At 39.6% G+C, this 26,550-nt stretch overlaps 2 protein-coding genes across 5 annotated transcripts; one reads left to right on the top strand and one right to left on the bottom strand.

Moving 5' to 3' along the window:
- The first annotated feature begins 801 nt into the window (after positions 1-801).
- On the top strand, positions 802-5,068 carry snrnp35 (small nuclear ribonucleoprotein 35 (U11/U12)). The gene is made up of 2 exons (XM_072658974.1): positions 802-921; positions 3,613-5,068. The coding sequence occupies exon 2, from the start codon at positions 3,616-3,618 to the stop codon at positions 4,429-4,431; it is 816 nt and encodes a 271-aa protein (XP_072515075.1). The 5' UTR covers positions 802-921; positions 3,613-3,615; the 3' UTR covers positions 4,432-5,068.
- A 2,324-nt stretch (positions 5,069-7,392) lies between these two features.
- On the bottom strand, positions 7,393-25,964 carry rilpl1 (Rab interacting lysosomal protein-like 1). Of its 4 annotated transcripts, none has more exons than XM_072658969.1 (8): positions 25,654-25,964; positions 22,650-22,800; positions 18,831-18,949; positions 18,258-18,500; positions 16,193-16,330; positions 14,634-14,785; positions 13,201-13,302; positions 7,393-9,304 (listed from the first exon to the last, which is right to left on the bottom strand). In XM_072658969.1, exons 1-8 carry the CDS (start codon positions 25,939-25,941, stop codon positions 9,175-9,177), a joined length of 1,323 nt encoding a protein of 440 aa, XP_072515070.1. In that variant the 5' UTR covers positions 25,942-25,964; the 3' UTR covers positions 7,393-9,174. The 4 variants fall into 4 exon arrangements, with proteins under 4 accessions (XP_072515070.1, XP_072515067.1, XP_072515068.1 ...); XM_072658967.1 differs by lacking the exon at positions 16,193-16,330 and adding an exon at positions 11,864-11,951 and having other exon boundaries at positions 9,216-9,304; XM_072658966.1 differs by lacking the exon at positions 16,193-16,330.
- Positions 25,965-26,550: the final 586 nt, after the last annotated feature.

Below are 26,550 nucleotides of genomic sequence, written 5' to 3'. Positions count from 1 at the left end.
CAGTAATGAAGAGCACATCCACCTTAAATATCAGTAGTTCTCCCCCTTTTTCAGCACATTTGAAAAACAACCTTACGAAAGCGTGCAGGAGCAGCCAATCACAGGCTTGCTTTGCTTCTGCAGCGACCAATAGGAGCGTCAACATTTAAAATGTAGCCGCCCACTGCTAGGTTGATAGTCGAGGGAAATCCTTACTATTACATCCTCAATAGAGGCGGAGTTACAGGCGCAGCAGAACGGATTTTTCAACCTCTTGGGGGCGCACTAGCCTGGTGTACGTTAACGACACAATATAGTTATTGTTGGACAAATTACTGGTTTTAACAAAATGCTTTGAGGAGTGTTTAAATGAAAACGTAGATAAAAATAGAGATTAATTGCAACATTGCATCGGAAGACAAAATATATTTTTATATTGTTTTGCTTATTTAAATAATTACGGTAATAAATGGTAATGTCGAATGCATAAATATTGTACATACATATTTATAAATAATATAAACTTTCATAATCCATTTATTCCACCAGTGCACAATAAAGTACATGTATATTTAACAAGCATTCCTATAACTGAGTATATGCCATTTCCAAAAAGACGCATTTATTAAAAGCAGTTTTGAAGACAATATATTAAATATGATATGTGATCTAAACGAATACGGGTATGATTTTAATAGAAACACATTTAAAACAAACAAACAAACAAACAACAACAACAACAAAAAAAACAGATAGCTAACAAGACTCGGCGTACACCGGTGTACGTTTCCACACGGAACTATTACACTGATGCACGGTTAATTGTGGATGTTTTTATTTTCTTTAGCAGGTTTTTTGCTTGCTATATAATGTAAATTTAACCATCAGAGATTTAAGATTTCTCCATACAAAACTGGAACAACGACAGTCCTGCTGATAAAGGTAAGATGAATAAACGAGAAGTTTTTTAGAAGCTTTTTAGTCGAATCCACCTAAAACTGAGCAGCAGTGAAATGAGCCTTTCGCCAGTCTGCTGCGTTTAACATCACGGTATCGGCTTTTCCATTACTCACATTATTATTTAGGAATATTTAACGTCAAATAATCCGTCCAGACACACGTTGTGGCATAACACTGTATATTTAAAATACATTCATGGTGTAGTGAGGCAAAGCAGTCCCCTAAAAACTGAATTTTCCCACTCTTTTACCATCATCAACATTACTTATAAAACTCAGAAGACACAGGTAGGTCCACTGGTTGGTTCGGATAGTATATAACATAGATTTGGTTCCTGCCCCCTTTGCTGTGAAGAAATTCATGTTGATAAGTTTCTCTACAGTAAACGATTTCACCCACAACCCCACTCTGAATCACTTCAGGGGGATTGAATTTTACATACATTTTGAAAAATTAAACTTGAGGTCAAGTCTTTACAGTAGTAAAACAGATTAGCACCATTACCACTATACAGTCCTCCGATTTGGGATTGAGTTATGTCTGACAAATCATGCTTTGTCAAATCACCCTTTGATTTGGTATCAGCTGATCCTCAAGACTTTATCATCAGTATTTGTATTGGAAAAAGAAGTGGTATTGTTTTTAGGTATAGACTGTCTACGGCTTTGTTCAGAAAGGCAGCTCTGATTATATATGTATATATATATATGTGTATATATATATATATATATACAGTGGGGAGAACAAGTATTTGATACACTGCTGATTTTTCAGGTTTTCCCACTTGCAAAGCGTGTAGAAGACTGTAATTTTTATCATAGGTACTCTTCAACTGTGAGTGATGGAATCTAAAACAAAAATCCAGAAAAATACATTGTATGATTTTTAAATAATTAATTTCCATTTTATTGTGGGAAATAAGTATTTGATCATCTATCAACCAGTAAGAATTTTGGCTCTCACAGACATGTTACTTCTTCTTTAAGAAGCCCTCCTGTTCTCCACTCATTACCTGTATTAACTGCACCTGTTTGAACTCGTTACCTGTATAAAAGACACCTGTCCACACACTCAATCAGTCAGACTCCAGCATCTCCACAATGCCCAAGACCAGAGAGCTTTGTAAGGACATCAGGGATAAAATTGTAGACCTGCACAAGGCTGGGATGGGCTACAGGACAATAGGCAAGCAGCTTGGTGAGAAGGCAACAACTGTTGGTGCAATTATTAGAAAATGGAAGAAATGCAAAATAATGGATAATCTCCCTCGGTCTGGGGCGCCATGCAAGATCTCACCTCGTGGAGCATCAATGATCTTGAGGAAGGTGAGGAATGAGCCCAGAATTACACGGCAGGACCTGGTCAATGACCTGAATAGAGCTGGGACCACAGTCTCAAAGAAAACAATCAGTAACACTCTACGCCGTCAAGGATTAAAATCCTGCAGTGCACGCAAGGTGCCCTTCCTCAAGCCAACGCATGTCAAAGCCCGTCTGAAGTTTGCAAATGACCATCTGAATGATCCAGAGGAGGAATGGGAGAAGGTCATGTGGTCTGATGAGACAAAAATAGAACTTTTTGGTTTAAACTCCACTCGTCATGTTTGGAGGAAGAAGAATGATGAGTACAACCCCAAGAACACCATCCCAACCGTGAAGCATGGCGGTGGAAACATCATTCTTTGGGGATGCTTTTCTGCAAAGGGGACAGGACGACTGCACCGTATTGTGGGAAGGATGGATGGGGCCATGTATCGTGAGATTTTGGCCAACAACCTCCTTCCCTCAGTAAGAGCACTGAAGATGGGTCGTGGCTGGGTCTTCCAGCATGATAACGACCCAAAACACACAGCCAGGGCAACTAAAGAGTGGCTCCGTAGGAAACATCTTAAGGTCCTGGAGTGGCCTAGCCAGTCTCCAGACCTGAATCCAATAGAAAATCTTTGGAGGGAGCTTAAAGTCCGTGTGGCCCAGCGACAGCCACGAAACCTGAAGGCTCTGGAGGAGATCTGTATGGAGGAGTGGGCCAAAATCCCTGCTGCAGTGTGTGCAAACCTTGTCAAGAACTACAGGAAACGTCTCATCTCTGTAATTGCAAACAATGGTTTCTGTACCAAATATTAAGTTTCTTTTTCTGGTGTATCAAATACTTATTTCCCACAATAAAATGGAAATTAATTATTTAAAAATCATACAATGTATTTTTCTGGATTTTTGTTTTAGATTTCATCACTCACAGTTGAAGAGTACCTATGATAAAAATTACAGTCTTCTACATGCTTTGCAAGTGGGAAAACCTGAAAAATCAGCAGTGTATCAAATACTTGTTCTCCCCACTGTATATATATGTATGTATATATATATGTGTGTGTGTGTGTGTATATATATATATATATGTGTATGTATATGTGTGTGTGTATATATATATATTCAAATGTAAATGTGCTTTAAAGTAACAGTTAACAGTACACAATACACATCAATCTATGAGCTTATAATTGCGACTGGTTAGGCACAACCCCTTCCTAGTTAGCGTACCCATGTTTCTATGATAACAGATGTGGATATGCAAGTAGATGTTTACCCATACAAATCTGATTGGTTTTTGTAATTCCCTTATGTTTTGCTATAAAAACACTAATGTGAATGTGCATGTTTCATACACTTCTTTCAGAAAATGAGCGAGTGGAGTCCTCTTGCAAAGGTCTACGACCCTCTGAAGGCCGGCAGCATCGACAGCACTGATGTGGAGCCCCATGACCGAGCGATATGGAGAGCGATGAATGCAGAGTACCGGCCCAATAAAGGTATAACAGGGGACCCTCAGCTTACGCTGTTTGTTTCACGGCTGAACAAGCAGACCTCCGAAGAGGACCTGAAGAAAATGTTCTCCGCGTTTGGAGACATCCGCAGGCTGCGAATTGTCCGAGATGCCGTCACAGGCTTCTCCAAAGGATATGCCTTCATCGAGTACAAAGAGGAACGCTCTCTGATGAAGGCTTGGCGAGATGCTAACAAGATGGTGGTAGACCAGCATGAACTCTTTGTGGACTTTGAGTTGGAGCGAACTCTGCAGGGCTGGGTCCCCCGGCGCCTCGGCGGGGGCCTGGGTGGGAAGAAGGAGTCTGGACAGCTGAGGTTTGGAGGCAGAGACAGACCCTTCAGGAGGCCTATTAACCTGGGTGGGCCGATGCCCCAGGGCAGAGCCGCGGAACGCAGGTGGGATGGAGGTGGAGGCGGCGGCGGTGGTGGTGGAGGGAGAGAGGAGAGGCTGAGAGACAGAGACGCATCTCCGGGACGGGACAGAGATTATGGACGGCGACGGGAACAGAGGGACGATTGGGAACGAGGGAACGAACGAGGTGCTAGAGATTACCATAAAGGCAGGAGAGACTCTAGACGATACAGTGAAAGAAGTAGTGAGAGAGAACTGAATAGAGGAAAGGAGGAACGAAGATATAGGGACTCCTACAGAGATTCTGAGAGAAGATGACTTGTGCTGACTTGGTAGAGTATTTCAAACTGGGTAAGCCTTTAAAGTGAGTACTGTCCAATAGAAGTGTACCTTCGTTCTGCTCCCAATGAACAGCCTTGACTCTCGGCTCTTAGGATCAATCCTACTCTGAAACACCCACCTGTTTCCTCACACTGTTGTGAGTTTCATGTTTCTAGTGTAATTGATACAACTTGGATTAATGGATATAAAGCAGACATTGACCAATAAGAAAATATTAAGCTCACTTTGCTGTAAAAAGGGTTAAACATAAAAACGTTGGGCTAAAATCTTTTTTTTAATACTTTTTGAAGTGAACATACTACACACCCTCTACAGATAACATCTGCTAATTTTAAAACACAATTACTCCTTATTTGCTTTATTTATAATATTCCCAAAATAATTCATTGTGTGGCATGTATCTTATATCGAATTCATCAAATAAATATGAACTATGCTCTAGAATTTGCTGATAATTGCCATGTTTAGGTTTCTGTCCTATAGAGAGAGAATTTCACTCCAACAAGTTATTTGAACAAGGGTGCTGAGACAACCTTCTGTATTCTGTACACTATTGTTTAAAAGTTTTTGAAAGATGTTTTCGATAAAATAAACCCATTTGATTGCATAAAAATGTGTAAAATGATTCTAATATGCAAATCCTGTCCAGACTTTTAATTTTGGAATCACTGGGTGAAGATGTAGGCCCCCGTCCATACATGGGTGGATGTTTTCCTGGACATTTTGTCTAGTTGTGGCCTAGTTGTGGCCTCCCGTGCACACAAAAACAAACCTCTTAGAAAACCTTTTGTGTGTCTAAGCTTTTATGTGAAAGGAGGAAACGGAGCTTAACGAAAATGCTGACGTCACAACGCTTACCTATTTTTGACCAAATCTCAAATACCTCCTTTCTTCCTATATAGTGAACTACATACGTCATAAAACTACGTCTACATGCAGATAGCACTAGAGTTCAGATTTTGACATATGAATAAAAGTACATTTTGTTGTATTACAGATATATAAAGCTTTATTTAGATTCAAAATCTGAAGTGTGTAATTTGGGATGAAACCTCTGTGTTTTCTTCCTTTTTCGTGGTGTTTTGATGTCTCTCTTTATGAGGCACTGTCACACCTTACAATGCTGGCATGCTCATGCAAGCATTTTTGTCTCTGAAAACTTGACAAAAAATGATTTTACATCCATTATTACAGTTGGTGTAATGGAGATACACTGATTAGCCATAACATTAACTGGAAGCATTTGTCATAATTAAATCTACAATAAACCGTAAAATTTCATTTAAAAAAAACTGAATATAATGATTGATTCCATACCTATGTGCATTATAACCTATACATTAGTGTAGTTACATTGATATTGTAGTAACTCCTGTGTATATAATTATACACAAGTATAGCATCAGTCAACCACATCATTTCTTCTCTAATACTTGATTACGTGTCTTCTTGCTTTAACAGCAACAGTCAGTTCAGTCTGGTGAGAATTATACCAGTCCTCCTGAGACAGTTCCTGTCCATCTTAGCCCACACTTTAACTGACTGGGTGTGCTGTTTCTGTGCTTATTTCTGCATTTCAGCAGATGGTTCCAGATTGAATATTGAGACTGAGGTCTTCCATCATGTCTGCTAAACCATTCACGCATACGTCTGCATGATGCATAAGAAATTATACATGTATACATCTACAATTATGCAATTATACATCTTTTGTCTGGGGAGCCTTATATTGAAACCCGTGGTTAAGAAGTCAAACTGAACCATTCTGCCGTGCTGACTAGTCACTGACTTCATGAGAAATGCATGTTTGTGCCAGATGCATTTGTCAGGATCCTGTTTTTATAGTGTGCAACATTATGTAGCAATCTCACCTTAGAATATCAGCCTCAGAATCATGTTGATGGTTGGCTGCTGCTGCACTGTTGACCCTTAGCGGACTTGCACGAGACCTTCCGCCAGAACTGCTTAACACTACGTAACCAGAGTCATGTTTTGTGAAATCCTGTAATACTGTATTACTCTGGCGCCCCAGCCCACATGCTTCTTTCAGTTCAGATGCGCTTCTGCATCTCTCAGCTTGTCAACAAATGCACGTGTGCAGCTGGCCATGAGGGGGCGTCCACAGCGTGATTTGTGTATGTGGGCAATTCTCACATAATACCACAGTTTATAGAAAGCCTTTTTTCTGTTTCCCCCATTTTATCAAAAATAACTGCAGAACACCAGAGTCCGCGATAAATGGGGGTGAATGGGGCCAACCAGCTAAAAACGCATCGTTAAAATAGTGTCTAACCACTTGTCTAGGACCCTCCTTTAACTTTGGAAAGTAGAATGTCACCTTTGACTAAAAAGCAAAGAAAAACCTGTATTTTTCTATTTTTGTACAGCAAATGGGTTATGGGCAGTAGAGACGCTAGCACTAATGCTACTGAGTGCTGATTGGTTAGCTAGCGAGATGACGCTGCAGTCGCGGCCAGTTACGACATAACAACTTTGTTTGTCGGTAACTATGGCCGGCAGTTAACGTCCTGGCCAGCCAGTGCTATATTAATGTTAATGCCAATACCTTTGCAATGTTAAACATGTGTTTGTTTCAATATTACAATACAGAAATAAAGATGTATACAATCAGTGGATACTATTCCCCTGTCTGCTCATGGCGGCTGATGTGAAAAAACGTTAAAAAGTTACAAATATATATAAGCTATATTTATAATGTCTGCAAAGCGAAAACATTAGGTGCTGTTCTGTGTTGAGGAAATAAAGAAATTTTTCGGTACGAAAACGATCAAACCTTTCTACACTATTAATATAAAGCATTTTTATCAAATGCTCCATATTAACCCATTCACTCTGGACTCGGGAGCGCCCTCTAGTGTCTGACAAACCTGGAAAACCCTCAAGTGAAGTAAAAAAAACAAAAAACACTGCTTACAGTACAGCTGTATAAAATACTTTAATGGGCAATGAGATGAAATTATGAAGCATATGTCTTAGCACTGATAAATATCCAACATGGATTTGTTTTGTTTTTTCCTTTAGTACATTTTTGTAGCTTGAATTTTCAGCTTAATCAAATCCTGAAATCTTTAAGCTACGTTGGATGCATGTTTGAAACACAGTGAATAAAAAAAAAAGGATTCCAAGCTCACAAAGCAGCTTTTTTTTTCATCAGTAATTCGTGCTGTAACTGGATCTGCATTTTCATGCTTTGACTAAACAACTCTATTACTGTCAGCGAAAGCACCACTCAAGTCGCAAGAATGCAGAAAAGCTGGAGAAGGACGAGTACTGATGACTTTCGGGAGTCAGCAGTCCACAAATAAGCTCTTTAAATAATTTCTACAGTGGAGCTATTCAATAACACTAGACTGTACATCTCCAACAAGAATATTGTGCCATAACTTTTTCAGGCCTCCTCAGGATCCACAGCACTTCAGTGTGGCACCATGATTACTGTGCAAAATCTCAACACTTTTAAACTTGTAAAAAAAAATGCCACATCATTGGCAATGCACCATTCCACCATGGGCATACCAACTGATCGTAAATAATTGGCAAATGACTTTTCACTAGGCACTTGCCTCATTCCATAATTCAATTTGAATTTAAATACGTAATAAACGTCCCCTAATCAAAACATTATGATAGCTACTCAAGGCACATCAAAATTACCTCCTTCCCTGTCCTCCTCAGCCCTTCTGACTTTAAACATCTTTGAAGATGTATCAAGTCACTCTATAGAACCATTTCTACTTACACTACATGGTCAAAAGAATGTGGACACCTGACCACACCTAAGAGCTTGTTGGATAGATTGTGCCCCTTAAGGCCTAGAACACATTCACGTGTCTGGGAAGGCTATCTACAAGTTTCCAAAACATTATTCCTCCTCCACCAAACTTTACGGTTACTCTCTAGTCCACCAGGAAGCGTTCTTCTTGTATTCAAACTGGGATTAATTGGTCTGTCCAGATGACATGTTTCCATGGCACAACAGTCCAGTGGCAGTGTGCATTACACCACTTCAACCAACACTTTTTTCTGCACTGCACACAATGATCTTACAGCTGCTCAGCCATTAAACCCAATTCAGAAAGCTCCTGACACACAGTTCATGTGCTGATGTTGCTTCCAGATGCAGTTGGGAATTTAGGGGTCCTACTCTGTCAGTTTGCATGGCCTACCACTTTGTGGCCGATCTGATGTTGTTTCTCCTAAATGCTTCAATTTCACAATATTAACACTTACAGTTAACTAGGGCAGATCTAGCGGGGGAGAAATTTCACAAACCTGACTCATTTGACAGTGCTGAGCATTTCAGTGCAATGCTTGTCTGTAGACAGTATGACTATATGTTTGCATGAATTAGAAGGGCTGTCCACATACTTCTGGCCACACAGCATACAGTAACGTAACAATTTGGTAAACCAAAATAAAACCATTCCAACAAACACAATACATCAAAGAAAACTAGAAATAATAAAGCCTGACATCCCTTTTTTTTGGGACAAATCGAGGGTGGAAGTGTTGTTTAACTGTATCTACATTTAAGCTGCTCTGTTTTATCCTGTGTCCCTTTGTGAATCCTTCCTTTATCCACTGACGGCAGGTTGCAGGGCTGTGCAAGTTGACCATAATAGGGGGGTGTAAGTGTGGCTTGTCACATGGCGCAGGTTAGGGATTACAGGGCCTTTGTGCTTGTCACTGTCCAACAGGTTACATGTGCTGTAAGGCCTCCTGGGCCTGCTCTGTGTAAACCCCGTCATTGCTGGCCCATGAGCCGAAGCTGTCGTCTAGATGCGGCCTCTGGGAGCTGCGCCTCTTATCCCGGGAGAAGAAGTTAAACCTAAATCAGAGAAGGACAGAGAAAGAGATACTGACCATTAATGTTTTGACTTTATCTATGAAAGGCTGATATTGACAAACAAAATTAGGTATATAAAATATGCCCAGTGAGACCAGTATGTTTTGAAGCTCTGAGAATGCTCTGAGAATAATTCTTCCAAACTGTCTGATCAGAGGGTGTAAAATCAGAGTAATATTTTAACATGAAAAATGCTTGTAAAACCCAGGGATGCACCAATATTGAAATTCATGCAAATATATATAAGAATTTAGATGCCAACACAAAACCTTACAATTTGCAGAAATTAGGGACTATATCTACCGGGACTGGCTTCACACATGAATATATTTATTTCTTTAGGGTTACAAATTTTAAACATTTGTGTGAAGCAGATACATTTTATTCTAAGCAATTACTTTTGTAATCTGACCCTTGTTAAGTAATTATAACACTTGTTTGATCATTATTTCAGCCCCATAAATGTTGTTTAGTGTTAACATGTAGCTTTCCAAAAAATAACGTTTTAAAGGGCAATCATGTTTTGTAGTATATGTTTTTTTTTTTGATGAACCACTACCATTTTGTTAGAACAAAAAGGGAGTTTTTCCAATTGTACATTAGTGCAATATAGTGTACCCCAAGGCTCTGTATTAGGGCCCTTACTGTTTTTCATTTATCTACAGCCCCATTTATCTTATGCATGATACTATTGTATCCTTGACCTTAATGATTTTACAAAGTCCTTGGTATAAACCTCTGCAAATTTCATTCCCATAAAAAAGATATATCTATTCAAATATCTAAAATACAGACACATGCTAACCTTACAAGAGAGTGAGAATTAGGTCATGCCTTCATAACTGTTAGATTACACTACTGTAATATGTTACTGACCATGATTATGTCATGCATGCTCAGTTAAAACCTGAAAATCATTATCCAATAATTATTTAATCATTAATAACAGAATCGAATACATATACAATAATAATAGTGTACAAGTGAATATGTAAACTAAAACTCATCATGAATACTTTCGACATAACTTGTAGATGGCTGCATTTTGCAGACTGGATTTATTTTGTAAACAAGAGAGGGTTTCAGGATCTAATCAGCTGATGCTGAGTCATCAGTTACTGCCTTCCTAGTCATGCCGTATTACAGTTTGTACTTGGGCACTATGGGTGCTCCAATGTGAGCTCATTTTTTTATGGAACTTTGCTAAATAAGGGCCAATAATCAAGCCACTGTGAGCACTTTCAGCAAAGTTATGATGCACTATAAACTAAACATGTGATCAAATATGCCTGCCTTACGAACTCATATCCTATACAACTAAGCTGGTGTTTTAGGTTTTGCTATTGGTCTATTCCAGTAAGATCATCTGATACATGTGAAGATTATATAAGTCTTTCGAACAAACATTTAGTTTATCCATTTGTGGGTCACTCACATCAGGAAACATAGACAAGGTGCTAGTTTGCCAGGCTAATCATTGTTAGGGTTTTAAAATACTTAGTGAGACAGTGGGACAAAAACGAAAAAAAAACAACAACATGTGTTAGCATGTGAATAGGACCGTGAACAAGAAGGGAAAAGGTACTTTATTCTGACTGGCTGATTCGAATGATCTTCCTGTTGACCAGTCCCAGATAGCCCCACAATCAGCCAATCAGAATATTGTCTGGATTATGAGTGGCTCCAAAGAGAGGTCAGGTGGGGTTGAGAGGAGGGCGGGGCATGCAGCGCCAAACACATGCAGGGCTACAATAAATAACCCTTTAAAGCCTGAATAATCAAATAAATGCCAAATATACTAATTATTTTAAAAATGAAAATATAAAATAAATTAAATTAAATTATTAATGAATTACAAAAACAAATAAATTGTTTAACCCATTATATTCTAAACTGCATTTAAAAATTTACAGTGACTTTAAACCTAGAAATCTGTATGTATTTTTCTGGTGCACATTGTGCACAGATAATCCACCAGGGGAAGAAAACATGTATCTGGTTTGACTTATTATTTCTGTAATTATTACATTTTTACTTTATTATATATTATTGATATTATTTTGTTATTAAAAAATTATTAACCATATTTAATCATTTAAATATCGTACTGATGTTGAGGTCATAAAATCTAAAATTTACATTTACATTTACATTTAAGGCATTTAGCAGACGCTCTTATCCAGATCGACTTACAAAAGTGCTTTGCTATTTACTTAAGAATAACCTTAGCTAGTTTGAATAGGCTACAAATTCAAAGATACCTCTAAGTTTAGACACTACTAAACACAAGACACTAAGGTGACCACTCTGCTATTCACCCCAAGTACTCTCAGAAGAGGTGGGTCTTCAGTCTGTGTTTAAAGACAGCGAGCGACTCTGCCGTTCGGACACCACTTTGGTGCCAGGACAGAAAAAAGCCTGGACGCTTGTCTTCTGTGGATATGTATCAAATATGACACACTTGGCTTTAAAGGGTTAAGTTGTTAACAGGAGCGTAAAAAGGAACACAAAGGTCAACCACCAAAAATAAAAAGCTCATACAAGGGAAATAAGTCGTCTGATTGGCTGTAAAGTGGGGTCATCTGGAATCAACCCAGCCGCCACCATCGGCATAATGGCTGTGAAGATCCTGTTGCAGAAAGGCACAGACACGGATAGTGAGCAAAGTGGGAACACAGAAAAAATAATAAATATCTATATATATATAGAGAGAGCTCCACTTCATTTCATTTCAAGGGTAGTGCTGCTGCTTCCAGTATATATCAAGGATGTAAACTGTACAGAGAAACTGTACTAAAAGAGTAATTCCACTGATTTGTTTTTAAGTTTCTGCACAATTAAAGTTAAGATGTAAATAAAGTCTTTCAGAGTGGTTTGAAGTTCAATGCTCCACAAGTCAGAATTATTTACAGTGATTATAAATAGTATAAGTAGTCTGGGAAGTTATTATTACTTGAAATGGTTATAAATATGCCATCTTCTCAATCACGTTTCTATCAATTTGGAATCCCTATTACTAGCAATGGGAGGGTGAATACTAGCACATCTCCTCCTCTCGGCTGTGAAGCCAGCCACTGCCTGTTTTCGAACTGCCACTGATGCAGCATCGCTAGGTAGCAAGTGCACTGAGAGGAAAGTGATGCTCCCCAGCTCCGATAAAACAGCTAACAGACAAGGAGTGATGTGGGGAGCAAGTTCCATCAACCCACCCCTAAGGAACAAGGCCAATGTGCTCTCTCTGATTCGTGATCTCTCCCAGGATTCAAACTAGTAATCCTCGGATCATAGTAGCAGCGCTTTAGTCCACTGGACCACAGGAGCCTGAGCTAGGTTTTTGGCCTACAACATTTTTTCCTCATTTATGGCAGAGATGTACATGCAGAGCATTGTAAGGAAAAAACAGTACCCAAAGAAAAATCTTTAGTTAATCAATTAATCAGTTTCTCTGTATGTTTTCCACCCCTGATGAGCCATAATGGAACACCACACAGAAACCAGGATTAATGATGGCTTAATGATCATGCCTTAATCGATTTTAGTGACACAAGGATACAAAGATGCAAAAACATGGAAGAAATGCCATGTTATGCTACAGAGCTCCTGAGGAGCTCAATTAAAGTCTGAAAGTTTGATACACTGAAACGTCTGTTTAAGGAAGGGTTATGTTCGGAAAAGCAGCCCTCATTCACCTTTTTCAACAGACTGTTTCACAATCTGTCTAGTGTGAGTGTGCAGCAATGTGTGTACAATACCTCATGGGGGGAAAAGATTAGGTCGCCTGGGCTTGGTTCTGGGCAAATATTTTAGTGTAGGGCAGTGTGTGTGTGTGTATGTATGCACGTGTGAGCAGCGGTAGAAAAATGCTTTGCAGTACGCACAGTCGCTTTATGCCAGACTCAGGTTGACTGGCTCTGGAGCGAGGTCTAAGCGTTGGGGAGGGGTCTGGAGTGGGCGGGCCAGCTTCTTCTTCCTGCTCTTCACTGAAAAAACAAAATAAAAGACATCAACAAAAAGGAAGTTAAATTTAAATATTTAAGCATTTATAGAACTGTGTAAGTCCGATGTTTCAACATAAAACTACCTAATTATTATATTAATGTCCAGTCATTTATGGCCTCCCTCTGTACAATGTCACAAAACACATCTGTGTAACTCGCAGCATATCTGGAATATAAGTAAGTAAAACGATGTATATGTAAATAAGTACTCTGCTAACATTCAAATTCAGGATGCAGATTTCTATTGTACAGTGAAATACACCGTCATATCAGAATATTATGACCACAACTGGTTTGGAAAGTTATTCATTTTATCCCATTTTATCAGCTCCACTCCAACCTATAGGAGCACTAGTTCTATATTTACAGACTGTAGTCCAACTGCTTCTTCAATGGCAAGGGCCTCACAGGGCCACCACAGAGCAGGTATTATTTGTGTAGTGGGTCATTCTCAGTACTGCAGTGACACTGACATGGTGGTGGTGGTGTTAGTGTGTGTTGCGCTGGTGAGTGGATCAGACACAGCAGTGCTGCTGGAGTTTTTAAACATTTTGTCCACTCTATTAGACATGTCTACCTAGTTGGTCCAGGTGTGAAGTCAGGGACAGAAGCTCATCTGTTTCACAGTTTGTGTTGGTCATCCTCTAGTCCTTCATCAGTGGTCACAAGATGCTGCTGGCTGGATATTTCTGATTGGTGGACTATTTTCAGTCCATCAGTGACAGAGGTGTGTCTGATCCACTCGGACCAGTGCAACACACACTAACACCGCCATGTCAGTGTCACTTTAGTGCTGAGAATGACACACCACCCAAATTACAGGTGCTCTGTGGAGGTCCTTTGAGTCCTGAACATTGAAGAACATGGTGAAAGGAGGTTAACAAAGTATGCAGAAAAACAGATTGACTACAGTGTGAAATTATTCCAAACCAAGGGTAGTCATAATATGCTGAGATCATGTGTAGTATGAGATCACGAGAGATGTGTATTTGTTCATGAAACTAAAATTAGCATTAAAGATTTCTCTAAATTTCTCAAATGAAAACACAGCTTAAAAGCATTTAACTAAATTAGCTGAACTAGCCTCAGACACCCTGCAAAACAGAGGCTGACATACGTTTCTAAGTATTAGAAATGCTCTGCATAGTTTATTATTGTTCAGTTAAGCTGGTTTCCTTAATTATTGGGTTACTCAATAATTGGTGAGACCACTCAATTACTATATAACTGATAAGGGCAAGAAGAAACCAAATTGGAAATTAAGCAGGGACTAGCTTTAAGTGTTGATACAGTTACAGCGTGTAATTACTAACCTTTTGTAATACGCAATTTCCTCTTGAAGCATGAAGACTTTGGCCTTCAGTTCATTTCTCTCATGCAGAACATCTCGCAGCTCTTGCAGGGTAAATCGAGGCCGATTTGGATCTTTTGGATCCAGACCTGCCTCTTCGTCGCACAGTGCCTCCTGTTGAAAGGGAGCAACATCAATGTGGTTTAATAGACATCTTTATTTCTACAGACATCATTGATTCTTGTGTATACCCCTACCTTGATGTGGCTCATACTGTGAATTTCTAAGAGACAGTATGGGCCTTTGCTTTAACTGTTAATCTGGAAGGTTAGAATGACGCAGATCTAATTGTATGACCCATTCTGTATTCAGAGCAGGCTAGGTGACCTACTATTCCAAATAGTTACTGCAATGCAAACCACACACTGATAACACACCACACACATGCTGTATTTTTTTAACATTGCGTCATGTTGTTTGATGCTAGGGCTGTGATGATAATCATAATGGATAGGCTGGAAGATGCGACTGACTGAACCACGTATAGGGTTGGGCGGTATAAAGGTAATACCGCTGCATAAAGGTAATTTACTGCTGTAAAGAGTTAATATATGCTGTATTTAAAACATGATGACGATATTTCAAAATTGTGACATGTCTGATGTGTCAAATTTCTGTTCTGTGTCAGAACACAGCAAAAAAAGCTCATTCATGCATGTGCATTAAAGAGAGTCACAGGGAGGGGGCACTGTGAGAGTTCACTGGTTGGTAATGTCACACTCTGAAAACACTGCTGGACCATCTGCGCTACTTGCGCAGCTTACATTACTCCCCATGAAGGAAAGCAAACTTTTAGCAGCTGTCCTCAGAGAAGAAGATGGCTGTAGTTCAAAGAGTGGCCAGCAGCATGTTTATGTTCATGTCATCACATCCTTGACATCATCAAGCACATTTCACATCTACATTTCTCCTTTATCAGTAAACCAACTTATTAGGTCTGTGTGTATGTATGTATCTATGTATAAAATACTATATCACAATATTTAAAGACATTTTCACGATACACAATATTAATTACAGACTAAGTACATCAGTAGCAACAGATTCTTAAAAACTACTATTCAGATACTCTCCCATACTGAGTACAGTGATTCATTCAACATCTTCTGCACTTCATTCAATTAAACCAGGTGCTTTTAACAGTGCAAAATTAATTCTGCTCTGGAAAGTACAAAATGCATCCTCCTGGGACTCCAGTTGTCCCAGCTGGCACAAACACTTGCCGCCCACATGCCACTGAGGAATGTAAAGTGCTACGTCAACAGAACAGTTGAGCTCTGACAAGACTGGTAAAAAAAATCGCTATGGTCATAACAGTGTCCATTTAGTAAGACGAATGGGAGAACAGAAAGATGCTAATCAAGACTTTATTTTATGCTGTTAACCGCAGCAGACGACCCAGGCTGGCTTCCACATACACACACAACAGTGGAGAAGGTCGTGCTGTACTGGTAACAGCTCCCCCACAAAAGATGCTAGATTAGTTTCAAACCGTGCAACCCAGGCAAGCTAAAGGGTTACCCATAGCAACACAGCTTCCTCCTCATCATCATCGTCCTCGTACTCCTCACCCTCGTTCTCATCTGCAAGTGCTTGGCGGTTACGAGGAGCAAAGGTGGGTGGGCACCCCCTAGGTGGGACAGGCTCGGGGAGTAAACTCTGACCCAAAGCAAGGACAAGAACAATAAGACATGTTCTAATTGTGGTTTGAAGTTTACAGTTGAAAATTGTAAAAAATGGTAAGACTTTTTAAATCATACAGGTAGCAGCTGATTTTTTGCTACATTTTTATAACAGCCATAAAAGAAAGGGAGTTTAAATGTTAACAGTGTTTCACTAAAATGTCAATGTTGATTTAATATAAAGACAGTACAATTTAATAAGATAAATATAGGAATGGCAAGAGGGAGTGGGACTGAGTTCTTCAGTTTTGAACCATTATAACAATAACATTATAACATTAGAATTACATTTTCTGTAATGTATGTAGTGGATTTAGAGTAGGTCAGTATCTGCAGATGTAACATCACATACACATACAGGTTTCAGGCACATAAGCACATTATTTAAAAGCATTTCTCTCAGCAAGTAAATGTAGAAACTGTTATTTGTATTTATTTAAATATTAAATTTAATGTTTTACTGAGCAAAAAAACTTTGTCACTGTAATTGTCACAGATGGCTAAACCCTTTGCATAGTATTGTATACGAATTAGGCCATTTCGTTAACACGCAATATCATTGTAACTCCTCCTCTTACATAAGTTTATATGATCTATTATCCTGTAAAAAGCTAATCAAAACAATCTCAGTGTTATCTTAACATATTTTACACTGAACAGAAGCTAGTGCACATGGACCATATCCCTGTTTTAAATACCATGTTCTTAACTATGGTAATGTTTGGGTGATCTAGCCCTTTAAATGCCTCTAGGTCAAGCTTCTGCTTTTCTGGCCTGCTGGCCAAGTTATGGCTATATTTATCTACCAGCTCAGCCTCATTTCTTCTGTGACACACTGACAGAGCTCTCTGATTCACAGTGGTCACGTACACGTGAACAGTCCTGAAACATGAGATCAGCACATTCAGGCAGCATCAACGTTTAGCAAACCTTAACATAATATATATAAACTGAAACTGAGTTTTTGGATAAATTGTATTTAATAAATAAATCATGTTAGATATCAAGTATCATAATAAATAATCATGTAATAAAGTGCAGAACATGACATTCTATAAGGTGACCAATGAGAGCAGAACAAACCAGAAATTCAATATATATGTGCTCGCAATTATGTTTGGGACTAAGGCTTTTTTTTTTTTACTAAGGCTTATAGGTGTTTGTAATTGACCTGTTATTATGAATTGCTTTATTAGTGCATGTGTAAAAGAGCTTTCTGCATCTAGTTCTGATTTTAGGCTTTTGGCCAACTTTAGAGCCTGCTTTAGAACCGGTTTATCAATATGAAAACCAGAGTTGTGCTGGAGAAAGTCAAGTAAGGTATTCTAAGGCTGAGAGACCAGTAATAGACATTGGCCAAAACCACAGATTTACCTAAATTAACTGTTCAAAACAATTCAATTATAAAGAATGAACAGAGAACTGGTGAGCTTAATAACTAAAAGGGACTGGTAGGCTTTCACAGCTGATGACAGAAAAATTCTCACCATAACAAAGAATCACCAAACACCTGTCCTACATTTCAGAAACACTCGTGGTGGCAGGCAGAGGCCACCTGTGAAGTCGCATGGGGGCGGGGGGTACATGGTAAAACTAAACCACTTGGAAAGAGCAAGGCCAACTGCGCTCTCACTGGCTCCGGCTGCCCACTTGGCGAGAGCAAGGTCAATTGTGCTCTTATGGTCTCCGGCTGCTGATGGCAGGCAGCATGACCCAGAACCAGCGATCCTCAGGTCATAGTGGCAGCGCCATGGTCTGCTGGTTATTTCATTTAAATCAAAATTAGCCACATATTCAGGTTCCTTTCCTACCACAAGTGATTATCACTTCTCAGTTATTACTGATTTCCAACTGCACCACCATATTGGCCAGTCAAGTAGGTTTACCAGCAGTGTAGGCCTTACCTGTGCAGGTGAGGGCGGTGCAGGGGGTTCCTCGGCCTCAGGGCTAGTCTTCTCACCCTGCAACCGCTCCCTGAGTCGGGCCACCTCCTGCCGCAGACTCCCCAGCTCCTGTTGCCGGGCCTGGGCAAAGGCCTCCAGCTCCACTTTCTGCTCAATCAGAGCCTTGCCCTGTGCGTCCACCACTGTGATCTTATGCCTTAGGTCATGGTTGATCTTCATTAGCCGGTTCTGCTGCTGCTGCAGCTGGAAGACAGTAAGCAGAGTTCAACTGTAATGGAGGCAGGTTAAGTATGTTCACCCTTAATATTTCCAGCCCTCTCAGCACATTTCAGAAATCGCCATGGCTACCAGTGGGTGCTTTGACATTTGGAACGCCCACCGCTATAAAAGAGAGAAAAATACTCATCACCACAACATACCTGAACCATGTGGGTACTTTGGTAAAATATAAATAAATAAATAAATAAATAAATAAGTTAAAATAATAAAAAATGAATATTCAGCGTTTACTCAGAGTGTACTTTTGTGATGTGGTGCTAACCAAGGTACTTGCCATGAAAACTGACCACTTACTGCTTCTATGTCTTCATTCTTTAGGGTCAGTTCTCGATCCTTGGCACGAATCTCATCCCTCTGTTTGTCCACTACCTCCTTTAGCTTCTTCATCACTTGCCTTTCTCTTTCTGACATACCTGGCAAACCAAAGTGAGAACAGCATAATGAGTGCTATGGACTTGATGAGTAGATTTTGCTGGTCACTACTACAGTAAGAAATCAGCTTGATAGACACAAATATATATTTTTTTATTTATAAGTATTTCGCCCTAATTTTAGCATTGCCAGTTAAAAAAAAAAAAAAGATTTTTATCAAATAGCCACAACTTCTCATCTAAAAAGTAAGGGCTGTTAAAAATCAGATTAGATTAAAAACTAGGCCAAATCAGATATTATATTTAAATGGATCAGGTATTGTCTGTTTTAAGTCTGATTCAGTGTAGATTCTTTGTTTGTTGCTTTGTGTTTGTTAACAGAGTGCTCTATACCTTTCTCTAGGCACCATTAACAGAGATTATTCCCAGCCTGCACCTGTGAGGAGTGTTCTCAGAAGGTACCAGAATTATTTCAAATCTGTGGTGTAGAACTATTTTACAGTGCAACCTGACAATGTAACATAACATCTGTGGTTCTAGAGGTTTGACTACGATTGAGATGCTTTTCCTCCAAATGTTTGGCTATTTTCTGCTGTTTGTGCCCAACCTAGTTTCATTGCACTCATGCAATTCTATGTGGGGAAATACACTCCCACCACATCTTTACTCTTGAATTATGTCTGAAGCATGTCTGAATCTACTGGTGAAATGCTTTGTTTTACCAGTGGGAGAACAGCTCACCTTTCTTTAGGAACTGGGTACTTGAATGGTCAGGGAGGTGAGTCAGACCAGATTAAAAGACTATACTTTTCTGCACTGGATAAAAGCACACTGGGAACTGAGGTATGAGTGACACGCAAAGCAAAACAGTTCCTCTGTAAGTGCTTGGCAGAGGCTCTTAAAATAGACTTGTGTCTGTGGATGTCCAACACATGCTCACACATACACAAACTCAGCCACCGACACCAAAATAACTTACTGGTTCATAAACAGTCCAAGTGTATGGAGGCAAGCACTGAGTTCTCAGTATGTGTCAGTAAAATCTTGTCAGCAAAATAAACGTTTTGGTGCACTCCTGCCTGTGCAGTCCCGTAGAGACTAACAGCCAATATCTGACACAGTCTGTTTACTAATGAATGACTTTCTGATTGGGACTTTCTATTCCCAATAAACACAAAGCAAGAATTTAACCACAGAACCAGAGCTTCCGAGTGGCGCAGTCGTCTAAGCGTTGGCCTCATCACTGGGAGATTGCAGTAGCGATCTCTGGTGATCACAGCAGAATGTCCAAGAGAACATAATAGGCCTCACTCTCTGGTGGGTTACTGTTGCCTTACTCTCCCTAATACTCGGTGCAATGGTTTCCAGTACTGGAGAACTGGTAGTTAAGGTCACCGTACAGTGGATGCACAACCTGTGGTCCACAACTTTAAAAATCATTGTTTTTATTGAGGGTATGCATTTTTGCTGTGTACCGTGTTAAAGGACGTGTGTGACAGAAAGCTGTACTTCCCATTTTTATTTTAATACCGTTTACTTCCCAGACCATACAGTTCACATACAGAAACTAATCTGAAAAATCAGCCTGTTTTTATATCGTTTACATATTTCAGCCTACCTCAGTTTATCTTCCTCTTTATCTATATTGCTTTAAAGACACAGTTAGAAAAACAGCGTACAGTTTCATTATGAGGAACACAGAGAGGTTAGAAAATGGTTGTGTAGAAATAAACTATGACAGTTTTTGGAAGAATAAAGCTGTATAAATGTTGTAATGGTAAATTTAAAGAAAAAAACTAAATACAAGTAGATGTGATCTACTGGCTCCAAAAAGGCAAACAGTGCTTGGGCCCCAAGATTGCCCCCTGCAATACAACTTGAAAATGAGTGCTTATTTTAATAGCATTAGGAAATGATATTCTTTCCTACCAGTTCTTATTAAAACTTAAATACTACAACAGTGTGTTTGGCGAATTTTGGGGTAGAGGTGGGATTCTCAGGCCAAATGCTCTGCCAATTTATCTGCATGATGGTATTTATCATTATCACTATAACAATAAATATCATCACACTGCCCAGCCCTACCTGCCACCCTGCTTCTGTCCTTGTAGTGTAACTCGACCAATCATATGCTGAATAAGTGAGTTTCATGATTTATGGAGGCTGGAAAGGAAACATGTTTCATGCTTTTAGATCAGCAGTGACACTGCGTTTGTGTAAACAGGGAGATGAGTAATGGAGATAGTTCAGATAGAGAATCATTCTGATTTAAACAGGCAGGTTGAGAGTGCACTGAGAGAGGCCTGTTCCGGTGGCCATGAACGCAGGGCACGTGGGGGGGGCGCTGCAAGAACTGAGCATTCTCTGTGCTTCCCCACGCTGGTCTGCTCCTGCAGCAATGCTTCCTGGCTGCCCTTTAGTTATGTAGAGAAGGACTCCTTTGTGTGGCACGGCTGAATGTTTTTTGTTCGACTCTGAGCGGCCAAGAGAATGAGCACGTCAACGGCTGCGAGTATGACCGCATGTGTTCTCTTTGTGCTGGTCAAGAGGAGGCTGGCAAAGGGAGTGCTGTGAGTGTAGTGGAGAGAGTATGGGTGAATTACAAGAGCCCATAACAGGTAATTCAGGCAACAGCAGACCAGTGTGTTTGTAAACTCCCTTCCTGCTGTGGCCTCTCGCTTCCACTGAGGCACAAAGAACTGAAGAGTGGAGTCACTTTTTAACCCCTTATATCCTACACTTATTATTATTATTATTGTTATTATTTATTATTACCTACTTACTAATATTTATACTTTGAACCTGGAGTCACAAAATGAATAACCCATTCCCAGTTGTCCTGTTCATCTTAACTGAACACACTGAGTAAACATCCATAGTGCAGGCTAGAAAAAGTAAGTAACCCTTTGGACCGCTCCCTCCCTGCAAATGTGTTTCAGCTCAACAATATTTCTGGGATGTCTTGTGTGGATATCCCTCTTTAGTTCAAGCGCCAGTCTCTCGATAGGTTTATGATCAAGTCAAGTCAAGTCAAGTCAAGTCAAATCAGGGTTCTAAGTCGCTGTTCCCATAATGATTGTAAGGTGCCCAGGCCTTGAGGTGGCAAAACAGCCCCAAGCCATGATGCTGTCTTCACTATGCTTCTCAGTTGAGATTAGGTTTTAGTGTGGGTGTGCAATGTTTTTTTCCTCCAAACATAAAGCTGTGCAAGTCTCACTTTTTCTAGCCTGCACTGTGGAGATTTACTCCATGTACACAAATAATAGACCAAACAACTGTTCATTAATTTAGTTTGACTGTCTTTTTAAAAAAAAGTTAATCAATGCAGAAATCCCTACTGTTTCAAAGAGTTCACTTTCAAACTGAAATTCATTATGTCAAAAATGGCAAATGTGGAGATACAAGGTTTTTGCCTGACTGTAACAATATAGATTTCTATTTACTACCATATTATAGTTAATCTAATTTAACTAAACTGATAACAAGCACTTATTAATTCATGTTTCGCTCTGAATATCTAATCAAGCTTTATTTATTATCAAGTTATTAACCTTAAGGCTTATTATCAAGTAACTACAAAACTAAGATGCAAGTGGTTACAAAACTGAGGAAATGAAACCTAGGCCTACAATGAGTCCTAAGGGTTTAAGGGGTTCAATTAGAGGTTCACTCCTCATTCAAACCACAGATGCAGCTGGCATAGCTGGCGTGAGCCTCTTTAAGTAGGTTTGTTATGAATTACCTTCCTGTCTCTGAATGTCCTCCTCTGTCATTGAGCAGTCTTTGACAGACAGGTTGTTGAGGAGGGTCTTGTTTTCCTCTTGCAGCTGGGCAATCTGAGACAACAAATCTTGGGCTTCTCCTCGCCACACATCCTCAACCAACTCCAGTTCCTGTGATCAAACATACACATTTTTAACACATCTACATGTCTCTCACAGCGCAACGTGCAGAACCATTTATATGTATATTGCCACACTGTCTTTTAATATGCTTTTCCATAAGACAATGTCAAAGCCTCCCGTGTTTACCTTTTTCCAAGAAACAGGGTTTGTTTTTGGTCAAGTATAGAAGAACATATAGATGAAAACTGCTACTAAATCAAATAATTAAGAGTAAACAAATTCATGCATAGTGAGTTCGGTGTGAAGCGCTCTATTCTAAAAATATGAGTCAGAATTGTTTACAATGGAGGTGAATAGACTCAGACGTCTGAAGAATTTAATATCTCGTCACAAAGCTCCAACAAACAGTTATTATGCTTAATGGTTGTGATTGTTTTCACAGTAGTTTGAGAGACTTCTTTATACTCTTTAGAATACACTTACGGCGGAGACTCAGTGTGCTGTAAGGCAAAATAGTACCCAAAGAAAACAGTGTTTTCTCAGATTTACAACCATTTGATCATTTTCACCATTTTTACTAGGACTTTAAGATGGAAAATAAAATGGCTACATTTGCATTGTACACACTGTGACCTCTGATTCCCCAATACACTAAAGAAGCATGAGCTGCACAGAAATATGAGAGTACTGTTTTCTATAATGAACCTTTTCACATTAAAACAACCTTCTCTCAGCAACTGTCATGCAGAAAATCTGAACAATTTGTGGAAATTTAATAAACCTTGATAACCTGATTACCTGTCAAAGTCATAAGCAGAGGACTCCACTACTTCTATAATCTGAAGGGGAAGATTACTACTAGATTACTGGCCTCTAGATACACCTGACCTCTCACTTGATCTAAAACCTTGTAAACCTCACGGAAGGACACAATCATAGCTAAGCTCAATAAAAAAAAAACTCACAGGGTGTTATGACTGGCATAACGCTGCACTGTCACAAGCACAAGCCTGTATATCAAACCAGTGGTTATCAGTCTACAGTAACCGCGCTCTTCAGTCCCATATCACACATTTGTCATGTGAATACAGGCCTACTTCTTACACTAATCACAGCATTATCTTCTATACAGGCTCCTATCTCTGTAAAGGGCCAGTGCCAAATGCTGTATCTGCAATAATCTATTTAGTGTTTTAAAATTTGCTTCACAGCTTTTTTAATGATACAAATGAAGTTTATTAGACAGCACCACCCAGAAATGTCAGGTGCAATCATACATTTCAAAAGTTTAGCAGTACTACAAAATAAATAAAACTAGACGTTGTACTTGGACAATCCTTGTCATTAAACTCAAGGTTATACACACTTTCGAATAAATAAATAAATAAATAATCTAAAAAATAATAATAAAAACACATCTGGAGAAATCAGAACATAGCTACAACCACAAAATTATGGTAAATAAATTTCTGTACACATTTTCTATTATATATTATTACATAACACATTAATAATTCTAAGTATTTATTTTATTTTGTGTAATTATTTTCTTTTATTAAATTAAGCTTTCAGTTTACTGGTTCTCCATGCATGTCTGGATAGTTGCACCACCCAAGTGTGGGAGGCAAAACTGTCTAAAATGAATAAATTCATTATTGTGATTTATTCAAAATTAAAATTTGGAATAACACAGTTCAAGGTCAATGAACCTCACTGAACCAATATTTGCTTAATAAATGACTGTCCTTCAACAATGATGAGGTGTTTCTGTCCCGACTGACCACAAAGCTGCTGTTGGTAAACGCTGTGTTAATGCCTGACTCTAAATCTGGTAGTGTCGTCTGAGCTCTGGTGCAGGGTCCCAGGGGATGGTTACGTGATAAAGTGTCGTATTCCCACCGACCCAGATTGGAATGGGTCGTTTCCTGCCATGAACAGGAACTCTGCTCCGCTCCGCATTGCTTTGCTCTGGCTTCCGTAAGACTCCCCAAGAAAAAGATGGCAGCTCCTCAAAGCTTTAACTAACGTGTACACAGATAAACAGCGCTGTTGCCTGTGGATGTACCTATCCTAGATTCACTAGCTCAAACTCAGACTCAAGAGGTGGATAGATAAGCCAAAACAACCCTCAAGTAAAGCTCTAGTCACTTCAGTGAAGGTAAACGTAGCTTCCAAAAAGCAGCAGGTCCAAAAGTACAGAGTACATCACAACTTCTTAATACATCCAGCACTGCTCGGCATAGGAGGTGAAGTTCGTCAGGCTCGGTTTGTCTCTTTTTGAGATCATTTGGGTCAGAAATGAAATACTAAAGCTCCAATCACCCACAAGAATACACATAACACATAACTGGAACATAATACTGAGTTTTTAGACCAAATGTGTTTAGAGAGTACAAATATTGTCATAATAAATATTTTCAAAAATATAAAATCAGCATGATGGTAGATATGTATATAAAATGTGTGTGATACAGAGCTGTGAACGAGTCTGACATGACTGTATAAGGTGACAATGTAAATAAATATGGTAAAATACAGTTCCTAGCAACCGATAATTACAATATAGTATATCATATCATATCATATTTACAGTAAATAATAATATTCAATAATGCTGGCTTACAAGCACAGGGTATGTTTTCATCTGGGTGACCAGCCTTGACCATTAAAGACCAGCTGAGATCATCTGAAACTAGTCTATCGTTACCAGCAAAAGCTGTGATTTGTCATCAGGCTGTTTGTTTGTTTGTTTATTTATTTATTTATTGATTTATTTAGCTAGCTAATTTACTTCAGAATTTAATAAATGTAGCCAACTCTTCTCTTCAAAAGTTTGCTCGTATTTCTGAATAACGAGTGTAAGTTATACTAACACTATAAACTATTAGCTGCTTTATTTACCTTCTTATGTTTCCTCTCCTTCTCCAGGCGGTCCATCCGCTCCAGCCGGAGTTTGTCCAGCTCCAGCCGCAGCTCCTCGGTCTCGGGGCTGATGCTGTTCCGGCTGACCAGGACCTCGAGTATCTCCAGGACCCGGACCACTTTGGGCATGAGCCTTGACAGAGCCTCGCAGCCGTACTGGTCGATGATCCGCTCGAACTCCTGGCCCACCACCGCCGCGATGTCGTACACGTCCATCACGGTCAGGTCGGCCACGTTCTTCTCCAGCGCGGACCCAAAATCTTCCATGGCTCTCACCAAGTTAGCCTAACGTTAGCGGCCCCCGCCCGCCCGCCCTAAACCCAACTCCCCTCCGCTTTCAGAACACTCAAACTTTACCGAGTCCGGAAAATGCAGCCCTTCACGCTCCCTGTAATGTCATTAACTCGTTAGTCGCAGCCCCGACGGCGGTAATAAGCGGGAAATGAGTCGGTGCGAGCCGCTGTCCCATCGCCGTCCTGCTTCTCCTCCACCGTCTTTGGTCGAACTGCTGGACTGCGCATGTCAGGAGGGGGCCGGCAGGTGGCAGTGCAGGACGGACCGGGACGCGGACATCAACAGATCTGGAGCAGCTAAACTTAAAAACGTTTAATAATAAAAATAGCTAAATATGCTTGGAGGCCATTATTACTCGATCAAAAATGCCTGGCAAATGCCCCTTTTTTGTCCTTGAAATAAAAAACCCATACGAACCATTTTAGCTGTATATATATATATAGTCATGCCCGAAAGTATTCATACCCCTGGCAAAGTTTGACTTAAATTTACTTTTATTTAACCAGAAGTTATATTTTTGCCTTGAAACGACACAGGCATCTCCCAGGAGATAACACGATGATGTACAAGAGGCATCATTGT

This window comes from Salminus brasiliensis, chromosome 16 (assembly GCF_030463535.1).
Source record: "Salminus brasiliensis chromosome 16, fSalBra1.hap2, whole genome shotgun sequence".
Lineage (NCBI taxonomy): Eukaryota > Metazoa > Chordata > Actinopteri > Characiformes > Bryconidae > Salminus > Salminus brasiliensis.
Note: the sequence above shows the minus strand (reverse complement) of the source record. Positions and strands in the feature narration are given on the sequence as shown.

What these genes read in the sequence shown, in the direction of transcription:
- snrnp35 (XM_072658974.1), top strand. Translation starts at nt 3,616, where the DNA reads ATGAGCGAGTGGAGTCCTCTTGCAAAGGTCTACGACCCTCTGAAGGCC.
- rilpl1 (XM_072658969.1), bottom strand. Translation starts at nt 25,941, where the DNA reads ATGGAAGATTTTGGGTCCGCGCTGGAGAAGAACGTGGCCGACCTGACC. An exon ending in CACCGCCCTCACCTGCACAG is followed by an intron (nt 16,331 to 18,257) that starts GTAAGGCCTACA and finishes GCTTTGGGTCAG; the next exon opens with AGTTTACTCCCCGAGCCTGT. An exon ending in GAGTCTGGCATAAAGCGACT is followed by an intron (nt 9,305 to 13,200) that starts GTGCGTACTGCA and finishes TCTCTGATTTAG; the next exon opens with GTTTAACTTCTTCTCCCGGG.